The sequence below is a fragment of the Macaca nemestrina genome, chromosome 2, assembly GCF_043159975.1.
Source record: "Macaca nemestrina isolate mMacNem1 chromosome 2, mMacNem.hap1, whole genome shotgun sequence".
Classification (NCBI taxonomy): Eukaryota; Metazoa; Chordata; class Mammalia; order Primates; family Cercopithecidae; genus Macaca; species Macaca nemestrina.
Genome location: NC_092126.1, coordinates 121,796,468 through 121,817,267, shown reverse-complemented (window position 1 = coordinate 121,817,267; position 20,800 = coordinate 121,796,468). Strand labels below are relative to the sequence as shown.

At 42.5% G+C, this 20,800-nt stretch overlaps 1 protein-coding gene across 3 annotated transcripts in view; it reads right to left on the bottom strand.

Annotated features, from left to right (window-relative positions):
- Positions 1 to 20,800, bottom strand: part of LOC105482849 (abhydrolase domain containing 6, acylglycerol lipase) — a 55,605-nt gene that overhangs the window by 7,687 nt on the left and 27,118 nt on the right. For all 3 annotated transcript variants that reach the window (XM_071091973.1, XM_011743221.3, XM_011743228.3), the window contains 4 exons: positions 17,677 to 17,833; positions 15,577 to 15,690; positions 13,926 to 14,058; positions 10,181 to 10,338 (listed from right to left, as the gene is read on the bottom strand). In XM_071091973.1, coding sequence (XP_070948074.1) covers positions 10,181 to 10,338; positions 13,926 to 14,058; positions 15,577 to 15,690; positions 17,677 to 17,833 — 562 coding nt within the window. The remainder of the gene's footprint in view (positions 1 to 10,180; positions 10,339 to 13,925; positions 14,059 to 15,576; positions 15,691 to 17,676; positions 17,834 to 20,800) is intronic.

Below are 20,800 nucleotides of genomic sequence, written 5' to 3'. Positions count from 1 at the left end.
GCTGAGGCAGGAGAATCACTTGAACCTGGGAGGTGGAGGTTGCAGTGAGCTGAGATTGTGCCACTGCACTCCAGCCTGGGTGACAGAGCAAGACTCCATCTCAAAAAAAAAAAAAAAAAAGACATAATGAGGATGACCACAATATCAAGTAATTAGCTAGTAATATCCAAATGCAGAATGAGTTCCATTAAAAAAAATTAAGCCACTGGGAATGATAGGTCTATTAAACAACGAAGAAATAAACTACTGAGAAGATTCTGGGGAGGGTTCCACAGTCCCACTGGGGAGGGTTCAACAGTCCTTTGTTTATCATATGACACTGTCTTTGCCTTCCCTGCTGAGGGCTGGTGAGGGCTGCAGCCAATGTGGACAGGCCACATATCCTGGACCTGGGCTACTGACCCAAAAAGGTAGTGGTGGCTGGAAGGAATGCAGTCCTTCTCTTCCTCCTGCCTCAGGACTTCTGAGGTAGAGTACAGGGTTCACCTTAGTGGCTGTACTCCTCTACTCCTCTCCTCTACCTGCAAACAGGTCTGAACCCTTTAAATGCACTCTCTCAGGAGTCCTGTGCACTGACTGAAAGTGGGGAAGACCCAGCCATGGCTGCTATGGACTAAACCAACCCTCTGGAGCATCACTAGACTCTAACTCATTCAGCCTGGACATGAGGACAATGACAATTTATTGAATAACAACATTGTGCTCAGCATCAGACATTTTCTTTGTTCAGCTATCCATCCTGTACCCACATATCTATTCATCTTGTATCCATCCATCTTCCACCTTTGCTCAATCCAGCCATCCATCCTGAACCACATATGCATTTGTCTACCTATCTATCCTGCATTCACCAATCCATCCAACCTTCATCTCTGCATTAACCAGATACCCTCCCATCCATCCATCTAACCATTCAGCCATCTATCCATCCTGCAGACCTAAATCATGTGTGCACTGGCACATGAATCAATTCATGCAAAAATCTATCCTGCATCTACCCACCCATCCATTTTCCATTCTTGCATCATCCAGGCATCCTCTCATCCATCAATCCATCCAGGCATCCTCTCATCCATCAATCCATCCAATCTATACCTAAGAGCTACTTCATGCAAGCACTGTGCTAAAGTCTGGGGATAGAACAGGCAATTAAGACAAAGTCCCGGCCGGGCGCGGTGGCTCAAGCCTGTAATCCCAGCACTTTGGGAGGCCGAGGCGGATGGATCACGAGGTCAGAAGATCGAGACCATCCTGGCTAACATGGTGAAACCCCGTCTCTACTAAAAATACAAAAAACTAGCCGGACGAGGTGGCGGGCGCCTGTAGTCCCAGCTACTTGGAGGCTGAGGCGGGAGAATGGCGTAAACCCGGGAGGTGGAGCTTGCAGTGAGCAGAGATCGCGCCACTGCACTCCAGCGTGGGCGACACAGCGAGACTCCGTCTCAAAAAAAAAAAAAAAAAAAAAAAGACAAAGTCCCTAGTGGAAGACACAGACGTGCAATCACAACACAATATGACATGGTGGGCTGAGTGCACACGTGCTCCTTCTCTCCTAGGAAGGAAAGACTTTTGGAGCTGCCATTTATTTTTCTCTCGGTGTTTTCATATCCCTGACAACCCAAAACATGGAGTTTTCTAAAACACCATTTGGCCACTCTATTCTGGGAAGAGATCAGTGCTGGGAGAAAGGAATGCAACTTCATGGCTAAGAAGGGATTTCAGGGGTGGATCATGCCACAGCATCAGATTCTGGGTGTTTCCTGAGGGACAGGCTATATCTATTAACCAAGCCATGTTCACAACTTCCGAATGGGACCCATTTTCTCGAGTCTTAGGAGGACCCACCCACCCCCAGGCAGGGCCCAGCTCCTACAACAGACGGAGATAATTTGGGGTCACGAAGCCTCAGCCATGGACTCTCCTCTCTTGGTTCTTCACGCCATTTCCCTAGATGACCTCATTCAGGCCCCAAACCTTCAATATTAGCATCTGCTGATGGCTCCAGTGGTACAGCTTCAGGCCAGACTTCCCTCAGCTACACCTTGACCTCTGCACTTGCAGGCCTCACAAGCAACCTGAACTTAACACATGAAAAATGGAGCCCCTGGTATATTCCCCAAACCTGCCCTTGTCCCTCTTCAGAATATACTACCTCTATTTTTGGTTTTGGTTTTGTTTTTTTGAGACAGGGTCTCACTCTGTCGCCCAGGATGGAGTGCAGTGGCATGATCTTGGCTTCCTGCAGCCTCTGCCTCCTGGGCTCAGGTGATCCTCTCACCTCAGCCTCCCGTGTAGCTGGAACTATAGGCATGCGCCACCATGCTTGGCTAATTTTTTAAAACAATTTTTTGTACAGATGGGGTTTTGCCATGTTGCCCAGGCTGGTCTTGAACTCCTGCACTCATGCAATCCACCCACCTTGGCCTCCCAAAGTGCGAGCCACCATGCCCAGCCAGGAAAAAACTACCTTTATCCATCCAGGACCTCAAGTGCTAGAAGTCACCTGTGACTCCTTCCCTTTCCCCAACCCCCATTTCCAATCTGCCTGTACATCCTGTCCATTCTTTCTCAAATCTCTTGTTTCCATTGCTACCACCCTAGTCTACACCACCATCATCTCCAAGGCAAGATAGTTCCCAAATGGGTTCCTCTGTTCCATTTGGGCTCTCCTACAATTCCTCAGTTGTAGGAGGAATATACTTAGAAAAACCCCTGGCTCTTTTCCATAACCTATAAGGTCCTACAGGATCTAGTCCAGCATTTTTCAAAGTGGTTCTTGGGAGTCCAGGAGGTCAAACTACTTTCCTAATACTCAATGTTACTTGCCTCTTCACTTACATTCTTTCAAAAGTACACTGTTTTTCAGAGCCTATAAAATGTGGGATGATGTCCTGGTTCTTGGCTACTGGAATGAGTGCTTGTACATTTATTGCATTTTAGAATCTTCTGAGTTTTCGTTTATTTTCTTTTATTTGTATTTAAATAGAGATGGGGTCTTGCTATGTTGACCAGGCTAGTCTTGAACTCCTAGTCTTAAGCAAGCCTCTCATCTTGGCCTCCCAAAGTGCTGGAATTACAGGCATGAACCACTGCACCTGGCCTGAGTTTTAATTTCTAATATGGTAAATATTAATAATAAATATAACCCCTATAAATAAAAACTCTTTGGGTTCCCCAATAATTTTTAAAAGTATAAGGAAGATAGGTTCCATGATGGCCAAATAGGAACAGCTCTGGTCTGCAGCATCCAGTGTGATCGATGAAGAAGATGGGTAATTTCTGCATTTCCAACTGATGTACCTGGTTCATCTCACTGGGACTGGTTGGACAGTGGGTGCAGCCCATGGAGGGCGAGCCAAAGCAGGGCAGGACATCATCTCATCCGGGAAGCACAAGGGATCAGGGTATTTCCCTTTCCTAGCCAAGGGAAGCCATGACAGACTATACCTGGAAAAATGGGACATTTCCACCCAAATACTGCACTTTTCCCAAGGTCTTAGCAACTGGCAGACAAGGATATTCTCTCCTGTGCCTGACTCGGCAGGTCCCAGGCCCACGGAGCCTTCCTCACTGCTAGCACAGTAGTCTGAGATCAAACTGCAAGGTGGCAGCCTGGCTGGGGGAGGGGCGTCCACCATTGCTGAGGCTTAAGTAGGTAAACAAAGCAGCCTGGAAACTCGAACTGGGTGAAGGCCACTGCAGCTCAGCAAGGCCAGCTGCCTCTAGACTCCACTTGTATGGGCAGGGCTTAGCTGAACAAAAGGCAGCAGACAACTTCTGCAGACTTAAATGTCCCTGTCTGACAGCTCTGAAGAGAGCAGTGATTCTCCCAGCACGGCATTTGAGCTCCAAGAAGGGACAGACTGCTTCCTCAAGTGGGTCCCTGACCCCCGTGTAGCCTACCTGGGAGACACCTCCCAGTAGGGGCCAACTGACACCTCATACAGCCGGGTGCCCCTCTGAGACGAAGCTTCCAGAGGAAGGATCAGACAGCAATATTTGCTGTTCTGCAGCCTCCACTGGTGATACCCAGGCAAACAGGGTCTGGAGTGGACCTCCAGTAAACTCCAACAGACCTGCAGCTGAGGGACCTGACTGTTAGAAGGAAAACTAACAAACAGAAGGAATAGCATCAATATCAACAAAAAGGACATCTACACCAAAATCCCACCTGTAGGTCACCAACATCAAAGACCAAAGGTAGATACAACCACAAAGATGGGGAGAAACTAGAGCAGAAAAGCTGAAAGTTCTAACAACCAGAGCACCTCTTATCCTCCAAAGGAACACAGCTCCTTGCCAGCAACGGAACAAAGCTGGATGGAGAATGATTTTGATGAGTTGACAGAAGTAGGCTTCAGAAGGTCAGTAATAACAAAGTTGTCCGAGCTAAAGGAGCATGTTTGAGTTCATCACAAGGAAGCTAAAAATCTTGAAAAAAGGTTAGACAAATGGCTAACTAGAATAAACAGTGTAAAGAAGACCTTAAATGACCTGATGGAGCTGAAAACCATGGCACGAGAACTTCATGACGCACGCACAAGCTTCAATAGCTGATTTGATCAAGTGAAAGAAAGGGTATCCATGATAAATAAATAAATAATAAAATAAAGTGAGAAGACAAGGTTAGAGAAAAAAAAATAAAAAGAAACAAACAAAACCTTCAAGAAATATGGGACTATGTGAAAAGACTAAATCTATGTTTGATTGGTGTACCTGAAAGAGATGGGAAGAATGGAACCAAGTTGAAAAACATTCTTAAGGATATAATCCAGGAGAATTTCCCCAACCTAGCAAGGCTGGCCAACATTCAAATTCAGGAAACACAGAGAACACTACAAAGTTACTCCTCAAGAAGAGCAACCCCAAGACACATAATTGTCAGATTCACCAAGGTTGAAATGAAGGAAAAAATGTTAAGGGCAGCCAGAGAGAAAGGTCGGGTTACCCACAAAGGGAAGCCCATCAGACTAACAGCAGACCTCTTGGCAGAAACCCTACAAACCAGAAGAGAGTGGGGGCCAATATTCAACATTCTTAAAGAAAAGAATTTTCAACCCAGAATTTCATATCCAGCCAAACTAAGCTTCACAAGTGAAGGAGAAATAAAATCCTTTACAGACAAGCAAATGCTGAGAGATTTTGTCACCACCAGGCCTGCCTTACAAGAGCTCCTAAAGGAAGCACTAAACATGGAAAGGAACAATTGGTACCAGCCACTGCAAAAACATGCCAAATTGTAAAGATCATCGACACTATGAAGAAACTGCATCAATTAACGGGCAAAATAACCAGCTAATATCATAATGACAGGATCAAATTCACACATAACAATATTAACCTTAAATGTAAATGGGCTAAATGCCTCAATTAAAAGACACAGACTGGCAAACTGGACAAAGACACAGACTGGCAAATTGGACAAGACCCATCGGTGTGCTGTATTCAGGAGACCCATCTCACATGCAGAGACACACATAGGCTCAAAATAAAGGGATGGAGGAAGATCTACCAAACAAATGGAAAGCAAAAAAAAAGCAGGGTTGCAATCCTAGTCTCTGATAAAACAGACTTTAAACCAAAAAAGATCAAAAGAGACAAAGAAGGCCATTACATAATGGTAAAGGGATCAATTAAACAAGAAGAGCTAACTATCCTAAATATATATGCACCCAATACAGGAGCATCCAGATTCATAAAGCAAGTTCTTAAGATTAGACCTACATAGAGACTTAGACTCCCATACAATAATAATGGGAGACTTTAACACCCCACTGTCAATATTAGACAGATCAACGAGACAGAAGGTTAACAAGGATATCCAGGCCTGAACTCACCTCTGCACCAAGCAGACCTAATAGACATCTACAGAACTCTCCACCCCAAATCAACAGAATATACATTCTTCTCAGCACCACATCACATGTATTCTAAAATTGACCACATAATTGGAAGTAAAGCACTCCTCAGCAAATGTAAAAGAACAGAAATCACAACAAACTGTCTCTCAGACCACAGTGCAATCAAATTAGAGCTTAGGATTAAGAAACTCACTCAAAACCACACAATTACATGGAAACTGAACAACCTGCTCCTGAATAACTACTGGGTACATAACAAAATGAAAGCAGAAATAAATATGCTCTTTGAAACCAATGAGAACAAAGACATAACATACCAGAATCTCTGGGACACATTTAAAGCAGTGTGTAGAGGGAAATATAGCACTAAATGCCCATAAGAGAAAGCAAGAAAGATCTAAAATCGACAACCTAACATCACAATTAAAAGAACTAGAGAAGCAAGAGCAAACAAATTCAAAAGCTAGCAGAAGGCAAGAAATAACTAAGATCAGAGCAGAACTGAAGGAAATAGAGACACAAAAAACCCTTCAAAAAATCAATGAATCCAGGAGCTGGTTTTTTGAAAAGATCAACAAAATTGACAGACCGCTAGCAAGACTAATAAAGAAGAAAAGAAAGAAGAATCAAATAGACACAGTAAAAAATGATAAAGGGGATATCACCACCAATCCCACAGAAATACAAACTACCATCAGAGAATACTATAAACACCTCCACACAAATAAACTAGAGAATACAGAAGAAATGGATAAATTCCTGGACACATACACCCTCCCAAGACTAAATCAGGAAGAAGTTGAATCTCTGAATAGACCAATAACAGGCTCTGAAATTGAGGCAATAATTAATAGCCTATCAAGCAAAAAAAGTCCAGGACCAGATGGATTCACAGCCAAATTCTACCAGAGGTACAAAGAGGAGCTGTTACCATTCCTTCTGAAACTTTTCCAATCAATAGAAAAAGGGTGAATCTTCCCTAACTCATTTTATGAGGCCAGCATCATTCTGATGTCAAAGCCTGTCAGAGGCACAACAAAAAAAGATAGTTTTAGACCAATATTCCTGATGAATATCAATGTGAAAATCCTCAATAAAATACTGGCAAACCGAATCCAGCAGCACATCAAAAAGCTTATCTGCCACGATCAAGTTGGCTTCATTCCTGGGATGCAAGGCTGGTTCAACATACGCAAATCAATAAATGTAATCCATCACATAAACAGAACCAATGACAAAAACCACATGATTATCACAATAGTTGCAGAAAACGCCTTTGACAAAATTCAACAGCCCTTAATGCTAAAAACTCTCAATAAACTAGGTATTGATGGAACATATCTCAAAATAACAAGAGCTATTTATGACAAACCCACAGCCAATATCATACTGAATGGGCAAAAACTGGAAGCATTCCCTTTGAAAACTGGCACAAGACAGGGATGCCCTCTCTCACCACTCCTATTCAACATAGTGTTGGAAGTTCTGGCTAGGGCAATCAGGCAAGAGAAATAAATAAAGGGTATTCAATTAGGAAAAGAGGGAGTCAAATTGTCCCTGTTTGCAGATGACATGATTGTATATTTAGAAAACCCCATCATCTCAGCCCCAAATCTCCTTAAGCTGATAAGCAACTTCAGCAAAGTCTCAGGATACAAAATCAGTGTGCAAAAATCACAAGCATTCTTTACATCAATAACAGACAAACAGAGAGTCAAATCATGAGTGAACTCCCATTCACAGTTGCTACAAAGAGAATAAAATACCTAGGAATCCAACTTGCAAGGGATGTGAAGGACCTTTTCAAGGAGAACTACAAACCACTGCTCAGTGAAATAAAAGAGGACACAAGCAAATGGAAGAATATTCCATGCTCATAGATAGAAAGAATCAATATCGTGAAAATGGCCATACTGCCCAAGGTGATTTATAGGTTCAATGCCATCCCCATCAAGCTACCAATGACTTTCTTCACAAAATTGGAAAAAACTACTTTAAAGTTCATATGGAACCAAAAAAGAGCCTGCATTGCCAAGACAATCCTAAGCCAAAAGAACAAAGCTGGAAGCATCATGCTACCTGACTTCAAACTACACTACAAGGCTACAGTAACCAAAACATCATGGTACTGGTACAAAAACAGATATATAGACAAATGGAACAGAACAGAGGCCTCAGAAATAACACTACAGATCCACAACCATCTGATCTTTGACAAACCTGACAAAAACAAGAAATGGGGAAATGATTCCCTATTTAACAAATGGTGCTGGGAAAACTGGCTAGCCATATGTAGAAAGCTGAAACTGGATCCTTTCCTTACACTTTATAGAAAAATTAATTCAAGATGGATTAAAGACTTAAATGTTAGACCTAAAACCATAAAAACCCTAGAAGAAAACCAAGGCAATACCATTCAGGACATAGGCATGGGCAAGGACTTCATGACTAAACCAAAAGCAATGGCAACAAAAGCCAAAATAGACAAATGGGATCTAATTAAACTAAAGAGCTTCTGCACAGCAAAAGAAACTGCCATCAGAGTGAACAGGCAACCTACAGAATGGGAGAAAATGTTTGCTATCTACCCATCTGACAAAGGGCTAATATCCAGAATCTACAAAGAACTTAAACAAATTTACAAGAAAAAAAAACCCCATCAAAAAGTGGGCAAAGGATATGAACAGACACTTCTCAAAAGAAGACATCTATGCAGCCAACAGACACATGAAAAAATGCTCATCATCACTGGTCATCAGAGAAATGCAAATCAAAACCACAATGAGATACCATCACGCACCAGTTAGAATGGCAATCATTAAAAGGTCAGGAAACAACAGAAGCTGGAGAGGATGTGGAGAAATAGGAATGCTTTTACACTGTTGGTGGGAGTGTAAATTAGTTCAACCATTGTGGAAGACAGCATGGCAATTCCTCAAGGATCTAGAATTAGAAATGCCATTTGACCCAGCAATCCCATTATTAGGTATATACCCAAAGAATTATAAATCATGCTACTATAAAGACACATGCACATGTATGTTTATTGCAGCACTATTCACAATAGCAAAGACTTGGAGCCAACCCAAATGTCCATCAATGATAGACTGGATTAAGAAAATGTGGTACATATATATCGTGGAATACTATGTAGCCATAAAAAGGATGAGTTCATGTCCTTTGCAGGGACATGGATGAAGCTGGAAACCATTATTCTCAGCAAACTGTCACAAGGACAGAAAACCAAACACCATGTTCTCACTCATAGGTGGGAAGTGAACAATGAGAACACTTGGATACAGGGCAGGGAACATCACACAATGAGGCCTGTCGGGGGGTTGGGGGCTGGGGGAGGGATAGCATTAGGAGAAATACCTAATGTAAATTATGAGTTGATGGGTGCAGCACACCAACATGGCACATGCATACTTACATATCAAACCTGCATGCTGTGCACATGCACCCTAGAACTTAAAGTATATTTAAAAAAAAAAAAAGAGTATAAGGGGTCCTAGCCAGGCACGGTGGCTCACACCTGTAATCCCAGCACTTTGGGAGGCCAAGGTGTACAGATCACGAGGTCAGGAGTTTGAGACCAGCCTGACCAACATGGTGAAACCCCATCTCTACTAAAAATAAAAAATTAGCCAGGCATGGTGGCAGGCACCTCTAATCCCAGCTACTCAAGAGGCTGAGGCAGAAGAATCACTTAAACCTGGGAGATGGAGGTTGCAGTTTGCCGAGATCATGCCACTGCACTCTAGCCTAGGCAACAGAGCAAGGCTCCATTCAAAAAAAAAAAAAAAGAGTATAAGGGGTCCTAAGATTTTTTTTTTTTAAATTGAGTATCTCTGATTTAGCCCCTGCCTCCCTTTCTAACTCCATCTTGACCATTCTCTTATTCTTGGAGCTCCAGCTACCCCAGCCTCCTTTGTCTTGAATATGCATGTTTTTCCACCTCTGCATATGCTGTCCCTCAAAGAGGCTTATCAAAGCCACCCTTGCCTCCCTGTATTCAATCACTACACCATCTTCATTTCCGCTATAAAACTCATGACCACTGGTAATTCATTGTTTACTTGTTATTGTCTGCCTCCCCGCACTGGACCATGTCTGCCCAGGGACCTTCTTGTCTGTATTGACCACTGTGCCGGCACAGTGCCCGAAGTGTTGCAGGCACTGCACAAACACTTGTTAAATATATACAGAAGAGGACAAGGAGTCAATGAGTAGGTGAAGGAGGGAATACGTGCAGGGAGCTGGTACTCTCTCCCGGGCCTCTGGGGAGGGTAGTTGTGTCGCTGCTGCAACCACGTTACCTGCTGGGGCACCTTGAAGCGGACATAGGAGCAGAGCTGAAGCATTTCACTCATCTCTTCTGGGGTAGACGGGATCAAGGGAATCTTCTCCACAGCGGCAGAGTCCTGCAGTTCTTTGAGCCGTTGTACGAATTGATTGTCAGTTGAGTACTGCAGGCCTGTGGGATTCAAACCCAAATGGCTTGATGATACATCCACCTTCTTACCAACCCCCATTTTATATAGGGAACTTCCAATAGCAGCCCAGAGTTAATATATTTCAGGTTTATTTCATGAGTAGATTTCTTTTTTGTTGGTACTGCCATCCTTGCTCAAATCAAAACCACACTGAGAAACACACAAAAAAATCCTTCCACATATTTCAGGGACTGGTTACTCACACTGTGGTCCATGGACCAGGAGCATCAAAAGCCCATAAGAAATGCAGACGCTGCCCCTCCCTGGCCCTCTTGAACCAGAATTTGCATTCTCACAAGTTGCCAGGGGATTCATATGTATGATAGAATTTAAGGAGGGTTAGCCTAGAAGACAACTTGCCTGATTACATTTGATTGTTGACAGGAAATGTGAGGAAATACATGACCGGAAGAAAACATAGGGCTGGCATGAATGACACTCCTTCCCTTGGCCTGGACCCACATGGTACTCTCTTATTTGGGGTCAATGACAAAACACAGGGGGACTGGGAGGCTTCCGAGCTGTCCCTTGCTTTAGGGCAGCAACCCTGCTGCCTTCTCCACAGTTGCTCTTCCTCTAGGAGAGCAAAATTGAGATTTCTCATTATCTCCCATCACCTCAGGGCATGACATGAGAGTCCACAGAAGCTGATGCTATGTATGCAAGAGGGCAAAACTAATTTTCACTTCCAGCATGGAACAAATTTCTAGGCATTTAGCTTAGCCAAATAATTAGTTTTATTTTTAAATTTTTTTATTTTTTTACTTTGTTCTGGAATACATGTGCAGAACATGCAGGTCTGTTACATAGGAATACATGTGACATGGTGGTTTGCTGCACCTATCAACCTGTCATCTAGGTTTTAAGCCCCACATGCATTCGGCATTTGTCCTAACGCTCTCCCTCCCCGTGACCCCCACACTCTGACAGGCCCCGGTGTGTGATGTTCCCCTTTCTGTGTCCCTGTGTTCTCATTGTTCATCTCCCACTTATGAGTGAGAACATGTGGTGTTTGGTTTTCTGTTCCTGTATTAGTCTGCTGAGAATGATGCTTCCAGCTTCATCCATGTCCTTGCAAAGGACATGAAATCATTCTTTTTTATGGCTACATAGTATTCCATGGTATATATGTGCCACATTTTCTTTATCCAGTTTATCATTGATGGGCATTTGGGTTGGTTCCAAGTCTTTGCTATTGTAAATAGTGCTGCAATAAACATATGTGTGCATGTTAGACTTTTTTAAAAAAATTTTATATTTTTGTAGAGATGGGGGTCTCCCCTAGGCTGGTCTTGAACTCCTGGCCTCAAGCAATCCTCCCCTCTCAGCCTCCCAAAGTTTTGGGTTTACAGGTGTGAGCTTCTCGCCCAGCAAAATCTAGCAAAGAGCAGTAGCATCAATAATATTGATTGTGATGCAGAAATCCACACTTTATAAATCTATGTCCAGCAAATCCTTTAAATCTAACATGAGTATGATGTATGGCTTTCATGACGCCATGAAGCAGATGACATTATCTTTTTCCTCTCTCTTCAAAACTAAACCTAGGTTAGATGTCACTTGGTATCCTGGACTGGATCCCAGAACAGAAAAAGGACATTAGTTGAAAAACTAAATGAAATCCAAATAAAGCCTGGAATTTAGTTACCAGTAATATACTAATGTTGGTTTCTTAGTTGTGACAAATTTACTGTGGTAATATGAGCTATTAATGGGGAAACTGAGTAAAGGTTATATGGGGCTCTCTATACTATCTCTGCAACTTTTCTGTAAATTTACAATTATTTCAACATTTTTAGAAAGTTTATTTTAAAACTCTTGGTAGAATATGATCTTGAATTTATTTCTACTTTTTAGTTTTCACATACAAACTTAAGTTTAAATTTCCAATTGAAATTCGGATGTAAATTTTTTCTCTGAGCAAATGAACCTATACTTGAAAAAGTCAGTTAGATTTTACCTCCTGTAAGTGATTTAAAATCTGAAAACCTTGCATGGATGCTGTTCCTTCAATTCTCAAACTTATTATTATAAGATCAAATTATTTCAGATATGATACTTGAAAAAAAGAGAAGACTCTTTAGTGTCTTCTCTTCAATTTCAATGTCCTTAACATATCAAAAATGATTAGCTTTCAGAGTGGCAGAAGGATTTTAAAGGTCAATTTAGTTAAGTTTCAGTAAAAGTCATTAAATGTTCAATTCATGGCTGGATTCTAGTTGAATCATACATAATGAATCATACATACATACAGAAGATATGAGTCATAAAAAGGAGGTAGTAAATATGCAAGGACTTCCAAACATTACAGCTTGGGTTCTGGAGTCAAGCAGCCTGGGCTCTGTTCCTATTGTGGTTCTGGCACTAATGTAATTTCTTTGTGCCTCAATGTTTCCATTTATAAAATAGGCATAATATCTTGACCTGGATGGTAACTGCATACGTAAAATGTCATTGAGATGTGCATTTAATTTGGACAATTTACTATGTATAAATAATACCCCAATAAAGCACCAAAGGGAGAGGGAGAGAGAGGCTGGGTGCAGTGGCTCACGCCTATTCCCAGCACTTTGGGAGGTGGAGGCAGGCAGATCACTTGAGGTCAGGAGTTCAAGTGATTCAGGCCAACAGGATCCTGGCCAACAGGATTCAAATTTGCCTGGCCAACCTTGCAAAACCCCACCTCTGCTGAAAAGACAAAAAGTTAACTGGGCATGGTGGCACACGCCTGTAATCTCAGCTACTTGAGTGGCTGAGGCACAAGAATTGCTTGAACCTGGGAGGTCAAGGCTGCAGTGAGCCGTGATCGCGCCACTGCACTCCAGTCTGGGCAACAGACTCTGTCTCAAAAAAAAAAGAAGAAAGGAGAGAGAGGGAGAGAGGGAGATAGAGGAGAAAGAGAGAAAACATGATTTTTATCTATTATATATTATAAATACAAGTCTGAAGACTTACAGAAGAAAAATAAATTCAGAAATCCAACTTCAAATGGTAATATCTAAGAACATGTTACACTTCACATTGACATATGTACATGTAATAACAGAGGAACTAAAGTTTGATTTCTTAAAGATCTTATTATAATAAATAAACATCTCTCAATTTTTACCAAAAAAGGGGAGGAGCATAATTATAGTAGCTTTACCTCTCAGGGCTACTGCAAGAATTAAATTCATATAAACAGCTTAGGTCGTAAGAGCCCAATAAATGTTGGATGTTAATAGTAACATTATATTTCAAAGTATGTGCTGCAAAGCACTATGTACATTTTAATCAACCACCTCAAATTCCGTTTTTTTTTTTTCTAAAGGTTTACAGGCATGAGCCACTGTGCCTGGCCCCACCTCAAATTCTTGGTGTAACAAGGCTGGCTCTATATTTTCAAAATCAGTCTGGTTATGATTATGATTATATAACTATTGGTTGGTTAGAGTTATCAGTAAAACACTGCATATCTCTCAAGCATACATCAAAAAGATGATTCTAAAAAACAGTCATAGCAGACACTAGCTACTTGTTTCCTCAGGGATTCATCCCAGCGGAGGGATGTTTCAGCCTCATAACTTACCAGCAGGACACACAAGACATAGGCTGGAGACATCCGATGGGTAGTAAGCAGCATACACCCCAGCCACCTGGCCACCCATGGAGGTGCCTACCAGGTGGAAAGGTTTTTTGTTCAGCTTCAGGCATTCTACAAACTAGGAAGGGAAATGAGAAAGCAGCTTGGTTATACAGCTGTAGACAATGGCAATGGTGATTACAGCATAGAAGACCCCTGGACTTCCTATGGACCACTGAAAATGACTACTGTTTAAAGAGAGTCTGAAACTCTACTGGATCCGTTATAAGATGAGCCCTGTGGCATGCATGGACTTCTCTTTATCTGGCACAAGAGATTGAGAGGTCATTTATAAATATAAAATCAACAGGGATTCTGCTAATTAATGGGTCAGCAAACTTTTCCTTCTTTTCTTTTTTTCTGAGATAGGGTCTCACTCTGTCACCCAGGTTGCAGTGCAGTGGCGTGATCATGGCTCAGTGCAGCCTTGACCTCTGGGGCTCAGGTGATCCTCCCATCTCAGTCTTTCGAGTAGCTAGAACTACAGGCATGCACCACCACATCTGGCTATTTTTTTTTGTAGAGATGAGGTTTCATCATATTGCCCAGGCTGATGAAGTTTTCTATAAAGGTCCAGAGAGTAAATATTTCCTGCTTTGAGAGCCATATGATCTGTTGCAACTATTCAACTCTGCTGTTGCAGACAAAAGCAGTCAAAGGCAATATGTATTAAATAAAAGAATGAATGTGGCTTTGTTCCAATAAAATTTAGTTTACAAGAATAGGTACAAGCTAAACATAGCTCATGGACTGTAGCTTGAGGGCTCCTGCCCTTATTTAAAGATCTTCTCATCCATCTGACCATCCATTCATATAACTACCCATTCATTTGTCTATTCAACCATCCATCCATCCAACCATCCATCCATCTATCCATCCAATCATCCAATCAGCCATCCACCCAACTACCCACCATTCTAAAAAATATTTATTGGATATCTATTATGTACAGGAAACTATGATTAGATGCTGAAAACACAGCAAAGAGCTAAAAAGACAAGGTTCCTGACCCAATTTAAAAAACAGCTTAATGGAGGAGGCAGATATTAAATATCCTCATTTGGGGGAAAATACTTAAGGTCAACCTGAAACTTACAGGCTACCCCATTCTGAAATGGCTCTTAAACTCCTATGATCTTGAAAGCTTAGCCAGAGAAGGCTAGAGATAGATTCTAAAATAGGTGCTAGCAATAGATGCTAAAGTAGGTTACAATGTGAAGAACACCCTCCCCAGCTAGGCAGAGGGGCTATTACTGTTATCATATAGCTGGTAAGCAGAAAAAGAGATCCCTAGGAAGGGAACTGGTTTTAAGAAATTCTAAACCCCTTTTCAAAGAGTTAAGAAAATGCTCAGATTGTATTTAGTTACAAACAACTGCAATAGGCTTAGAGGTGAACAGTCTGTAATAAGCCCTGGCCCTCCACTGCCAACCGGAGATATCATCAGGTTGCCATTTGGCTTGCCATCACTTGTAGACAGAATGTACTAGAGACTGGTCATGAGGTAGCACGGGACTCCCTTCCCTGCTCTCCAGACTTGGACACGCAATGGCGGCTGAGACAGTCTGGGCAAACTTTGGTAGAGCCTCCTGCTTACCTGGTGTATCCTCTTGACTTGCCCATCTATGGACAGATCATCCAGGGAGGAGCGGGTGGTGCCCTCGTGTCCTGGCATGTCCACGCAGACCAAGTGCAGGTTCTTTGGAAGGAACTGAGGACACACAGACCTGGAGAGTCAGCATGTGGTGTGCAAAACATGTCTCCCCATTTTCTTGGGAGGTTGCCCCATGTACAGTGACCCAGACAGTCATCCCTGGGGATGTATGGGTCTTGGCCACTCAGTGTTTTACCCCAGTAATGTGAATAAGCATTGCCAGTAGCCTCATCAGGAGCAGAGGCCCGCAAAGACTAATATATAAATGGAAGCAAGCTCAGGAGATGCCTGTAAAAAGGGGACAAAGTCGGGGCAGTAGGCTTAAGTCTCTTGCTTTTTCTTCACACCAGTTGACACGTACTACCTCATCTTTCCCTCACCCCTTCCACACTTACTCCAGCCATGCAGCTGCTGACTTGGAAATGCAAGGGATGGTTCTGTTCTCTCATATCCTAGCCAGCTCCAGAGCCAACAGGAGCAATGTTTTCCCCAAGAACCACGTCTGATCACCCTGATTCTGGTTTGCCTGGTTTCTTTTTACTTTAAGGTCTAATTCTCGAAATTATTATTATCCTAAAACACCTTCTTCCATTTAGATATGTACCACTTTTAACCAGGAAACTGAGAAACATAAGTTACCAACAAACAAACATCCAGTTATGAGAAAGATGCTTATCTGAGGAGGGGACAGGAAGTTCATCAAGGCATGAAGATGACTGTCCTCACAGTGGAATTTGGAATTAAGAACACAACTAACTAGAGGGTGTGTGAGTCTTTACCTCCTGGTGTAGATGATACTTGGGATCTCTCAGGTATGGTCTTGCTTGAGGTGAGAGCCAGGGATGCTTCCTGCCCAAGACTTCTGCCAGCCCCAACCTTCACACCTGATCACTCTTACCAAGGGCAGCAAGTTGCCACACCCAAGCAAACCAAGACAAAAAGTGAACTCGGACAACTCTTCCAGAGAGCTGCCAGATCAAGACTGCTTCTCTAAATGGCAAAGGAAAAGAAAAAAGCAGATGCAGAAGAGGGAGTGGGAAGGAAAGGAAAAGAAGGAGTGAAGGAAGAAGATGGAGGGGAAGGAAGAGAAGAAACTTGGGAGTACAAGAAAAGACTTTTAAAAGCCCAACTCTGAATTCACAGCAGTTCTGAGATGCAGCTGTGTCAGAAGCCTCCCCAAAGAAATACCCATGAGGTAAAAAGATTTCTAAGCCATAGGTTTTATATATCATATTCAACTCAATAATTTTTTTCTGACAAAAGAATGAGTAATATATTGCATTAGTTTGTTAGTTTGTTTTGAGATAGGGTCTCACTCCTGTCGCCCAGGCTGGAGTGCGGTATAGCACAATCTTGGTTCACTGCAGCCTTGACTTCCCAGGCTCAGGTGATTCTCCCATCTCAGCCTCCAAAGTAGGTGGGACTACAGGTGCATGCCACCATGCCTGGCCAATTTTTTTTTTTTTTTTTTTTGTATTTTTTGTAGAGATGGAGTCTCCCTGTGTTGCCCAGGCTGGTCTCAAACTCCTGGGCTCAAGTCATCTGCCCACCTTGGCCTCCCCAAAGTGCTGGGATTACAGGTGTGAGCCACTGTGCCAGACCACACTGCATTAGTTCTAATATGACTTGAACCACCACAGTTCTGAGTTCCCTTTGCTTTCTACCATTGTCGATGACATCATGTCCTAGTGGAAACGCTTTTCTTCTTCCCTTTTTTTTTTTGTTTTGAGACAGAGTCTTATTCTGTTGCCCAGGCTAAATGCAGTGGCATGATCATGGCTCACTGAAGCCTTGACCTCCCAGGCTCAAGCAATCTTCCCACCTCGGCCTCCTGAGTAGCCGAGACTACAGGCACGCACCACCACACCTGGCTCATTTTTCCTTTTTTGTAGAGACAGCGTTTCTTTATATTGTCCAGGCTGGTTTTGAACTCCTGGACTCAAGCAATCCTCCTGCCTCAGCCTCCCAAAGTGTGGGATTACAGGCATGAGCCACTGCACCCAACTCCCTTTTCTTACGAGAGAGAAGAATCGAGAATTGCACCTTGACCACACTGAGCCACATATCCTTGTGGGCAGAGAATCCATGGAGCATGAGGATGGAGGGTTTGTGCCCAGGCCTGCCCCGGAAGGAATAACAGAACTGATAGTCTTCATGGTGAACATAGCGGACTTGCATGCCCAGTGTCCTCCGCCAGTACCTGGAGAGGGTGGGAAATAAAGACGAACCAAAATCAGTAAGCTCTAGATGAGTGGCTTCAAGATGGGCACAGATCCTCTCTATAAGTCTTACTTAGTGATAACACAAACACTTCTCCAGTCCTTGTCCTCCATTAGTCTCTAGAGTCCTCCTGAGCTTTACCCTCAAGGAATACGAAGCCAAACCATTCCAGAGAACACCTTAAATGAACTATTTTGCTATATATTTTACTAATCACTCTAGGAAGGGAAATGTGGTGTTTTCTTAAGAAGCATGCAACACATAATAACCTTTTGATAATATGTCTTTCTAGAGACTTTGAGAGTGATAACTTATTTCTTGAGAACCATCTGCACTGGTCCTCTGGCTTTGTTCCTCATAACATATGGCAGCTGGTTGAAAGCTCAGCTTCTGCTGGTTACATAAGACTTGGCAGTGCTGGACTTTGGCCCAAAATCAATTTCAATATGAAACTAGCATCTAAACAAATTGAACTCTCTGCATGGTGAATCCCTCCAAGATGAGAGATAATTAATTTAATCAGAGATGCACTTTGTAAGATACTTCACACTAAAGAAGTAGCCAAGTCTTGCAAAAGCAAATAACCTAAACTGACTGGTCTTAACTCTTTGTGTAAAATAAGCAGAGAGGGAGAGAAGATATATATTCATATTTACTTTTATCTGCATACAAAAAATGTGGGAGTTGGCCGGGCGCGGTGGCTCAAGCCTGTAATCCCAGCACTTTGGGAGGCCGAGACGGGCGGATCACGAGGTCAGGAGATCGAGACCATCCTGGCTAACACAGTGAAACCCCGTCTCTACTAAAAATACAAAAAAAAATTAGCCGGGCGAGGTGGCGGGCGCCTGTAGTCCCAGCTACTCGGGAGGCTGAGGCAGGAGAATGGCGTAAACCCGGGAGGCAGAGCTTGCAGTGAGCCGAGATAGCGCCATTGCACTCCAGCCTGGGCGACAGAGCGAGACTCCGTCTCAAAAAAAAAAAAAAAAAAAAAAAATGTGGGAGCATACATAATGTTTTTTGTTTGTTTGTTTGGTCAGGTTTTGTGTTTGTTCGTTTGTTTTTCAGGATAGAGTCTCGCTCTGTCACCCAGCCTGGGGCAATCTCAGCTCACTGCAACCTCCACCTCCTGGGTTCAAGCAATTCTTGTGCCTCAGTCTGCTGAGTATCTAGGGTTACAGGCGCACACCACCATGCCTGCCTAATTTTTGTATTTTTAGTAGAGACAGGGTTTCGCCATGTTGGCCAGGCCAGTCTCAAACTCCTGGCCTCAAGTGATCTGCCCGCCTTGGCCTCCCAAAGTGCTGGGGTTACAGGCGTCCAGCTGGTTAAACCGCACCTGGTTGGTTTCTTTTGAAACCTTTTTAATGACTGCATTGCCACTCAAAACGTAAAGAACATAATAGCATTGGCTAGCTTAAAAGCTCTTCTTACAACAAGGCAAGCATATTTCAAAATTCTAAATTATAACATGACTTTGTTCATCCATTCACATCCCTTCTCATTCACTTACTGACTTTGAATGTCCCCTCCAAAACTCATGTTTAAATGTAATTGCCATTGTGAGGTGAGACTGTTAAGAGGTAATTAGGCCCTGACAGTTTTGCCTTCATAAATAGATTAATGCCATTATTGAGGGAGTACTTTCCTGGTAAAAGTGAGTCTGGGCCCCTCTTGCCTCTGGCTCACTCTTATAGTCTCTTGTCCTTCTACCTTCCACCATGGGATGACACAGCAGGAAGGCCCTTGCCAGATATTGGTGCCATTCTTTTGGGCTTCCCAACTTCCAGAACCATAAGCCAAACAAATTTCTTTTCTTTTTTTTTTTTTTTTTTGAGACGGAGTCTCGCTCTGTCGCCCAGGCTGGAGTGCAGTGGCCGGATCTCAGCTCACTGCAAGCTCCGCCTCCCGGGTTTACGCCATTCTCCTGCCTCAGCCTCCCGAGTAGCTGGGACTATAGGCGCCCACCACCTCGCCCGGCTAGTTTTTTGTATTTTTTAGTAGAGACGAGGTTTCACTGGGTTAGCCAGGATGGTCTCGATCTCCTGACCTTGTGATCCGCCCGTCTCGGCCTCCCAAAGTGCTGGGATTACAGGCTTGAGCCACTGCGCCCAGCCACAAATTTCTTTTCTTTATAAATTACCTAGTCTGTGGCATTCTGCTATAGCAACACAAAATGGAATAAGACACTAACTATATAATCTTATGAGGAAATGCTGCATTGCACTAAGAATATGGCAAAGATTAAATGATGAGGTAATCCATGTACAAAGTTTTGTTCAATGCCCAGCACATGGTAAGTATTCAGTACATGATAGTTACTAATATTATGTAAAGATGATTTTGTCCTTCCAAATACATCATTTGCCAAAAATTAAAAGGAAAAATTAGGGGAAATATTTGCAATGAATATGACAGCTACAGATTGATATCCTTAATAAATAAAAAGCTCACAAATTGATCTCAACCATGCTAAAATCCTAATTCAACACTAGGCAAAATAAATGAAAAGGTACCTTAGAGTAGAAAAGATATTAATGACTAACAAACATAAAAAACATGTTCAAGTTCACTAGTAATTAAAAATATGAATAGTGCACCAACATGGATGGAACTGGAGATCATTATGTTAAGTGAAGTAAGCCAGGCACAGAAAGACAAATATCACATGTTCTCACTTACTTATGGGATCTAAAAATCAAAACAATGGAACTCATGGGCATAGAGAGTAGAAGGATGGTTACCAGAGGCTGAGATGAGTAGTTGGGGGTAAGGGGGATGCTTAATGGGTACAAAAAAAAAATAGAATGAATAAGACCTATTGATAGCACAATACAGTGACTATAGTCAATAATAACTTATTTGTATATTTTTAAATAACAAATTTTATTTGTATATTTAAAAATAATATTTTTAAAGAGTGTAACCGGATTGTTTGTAACTCAAAGGA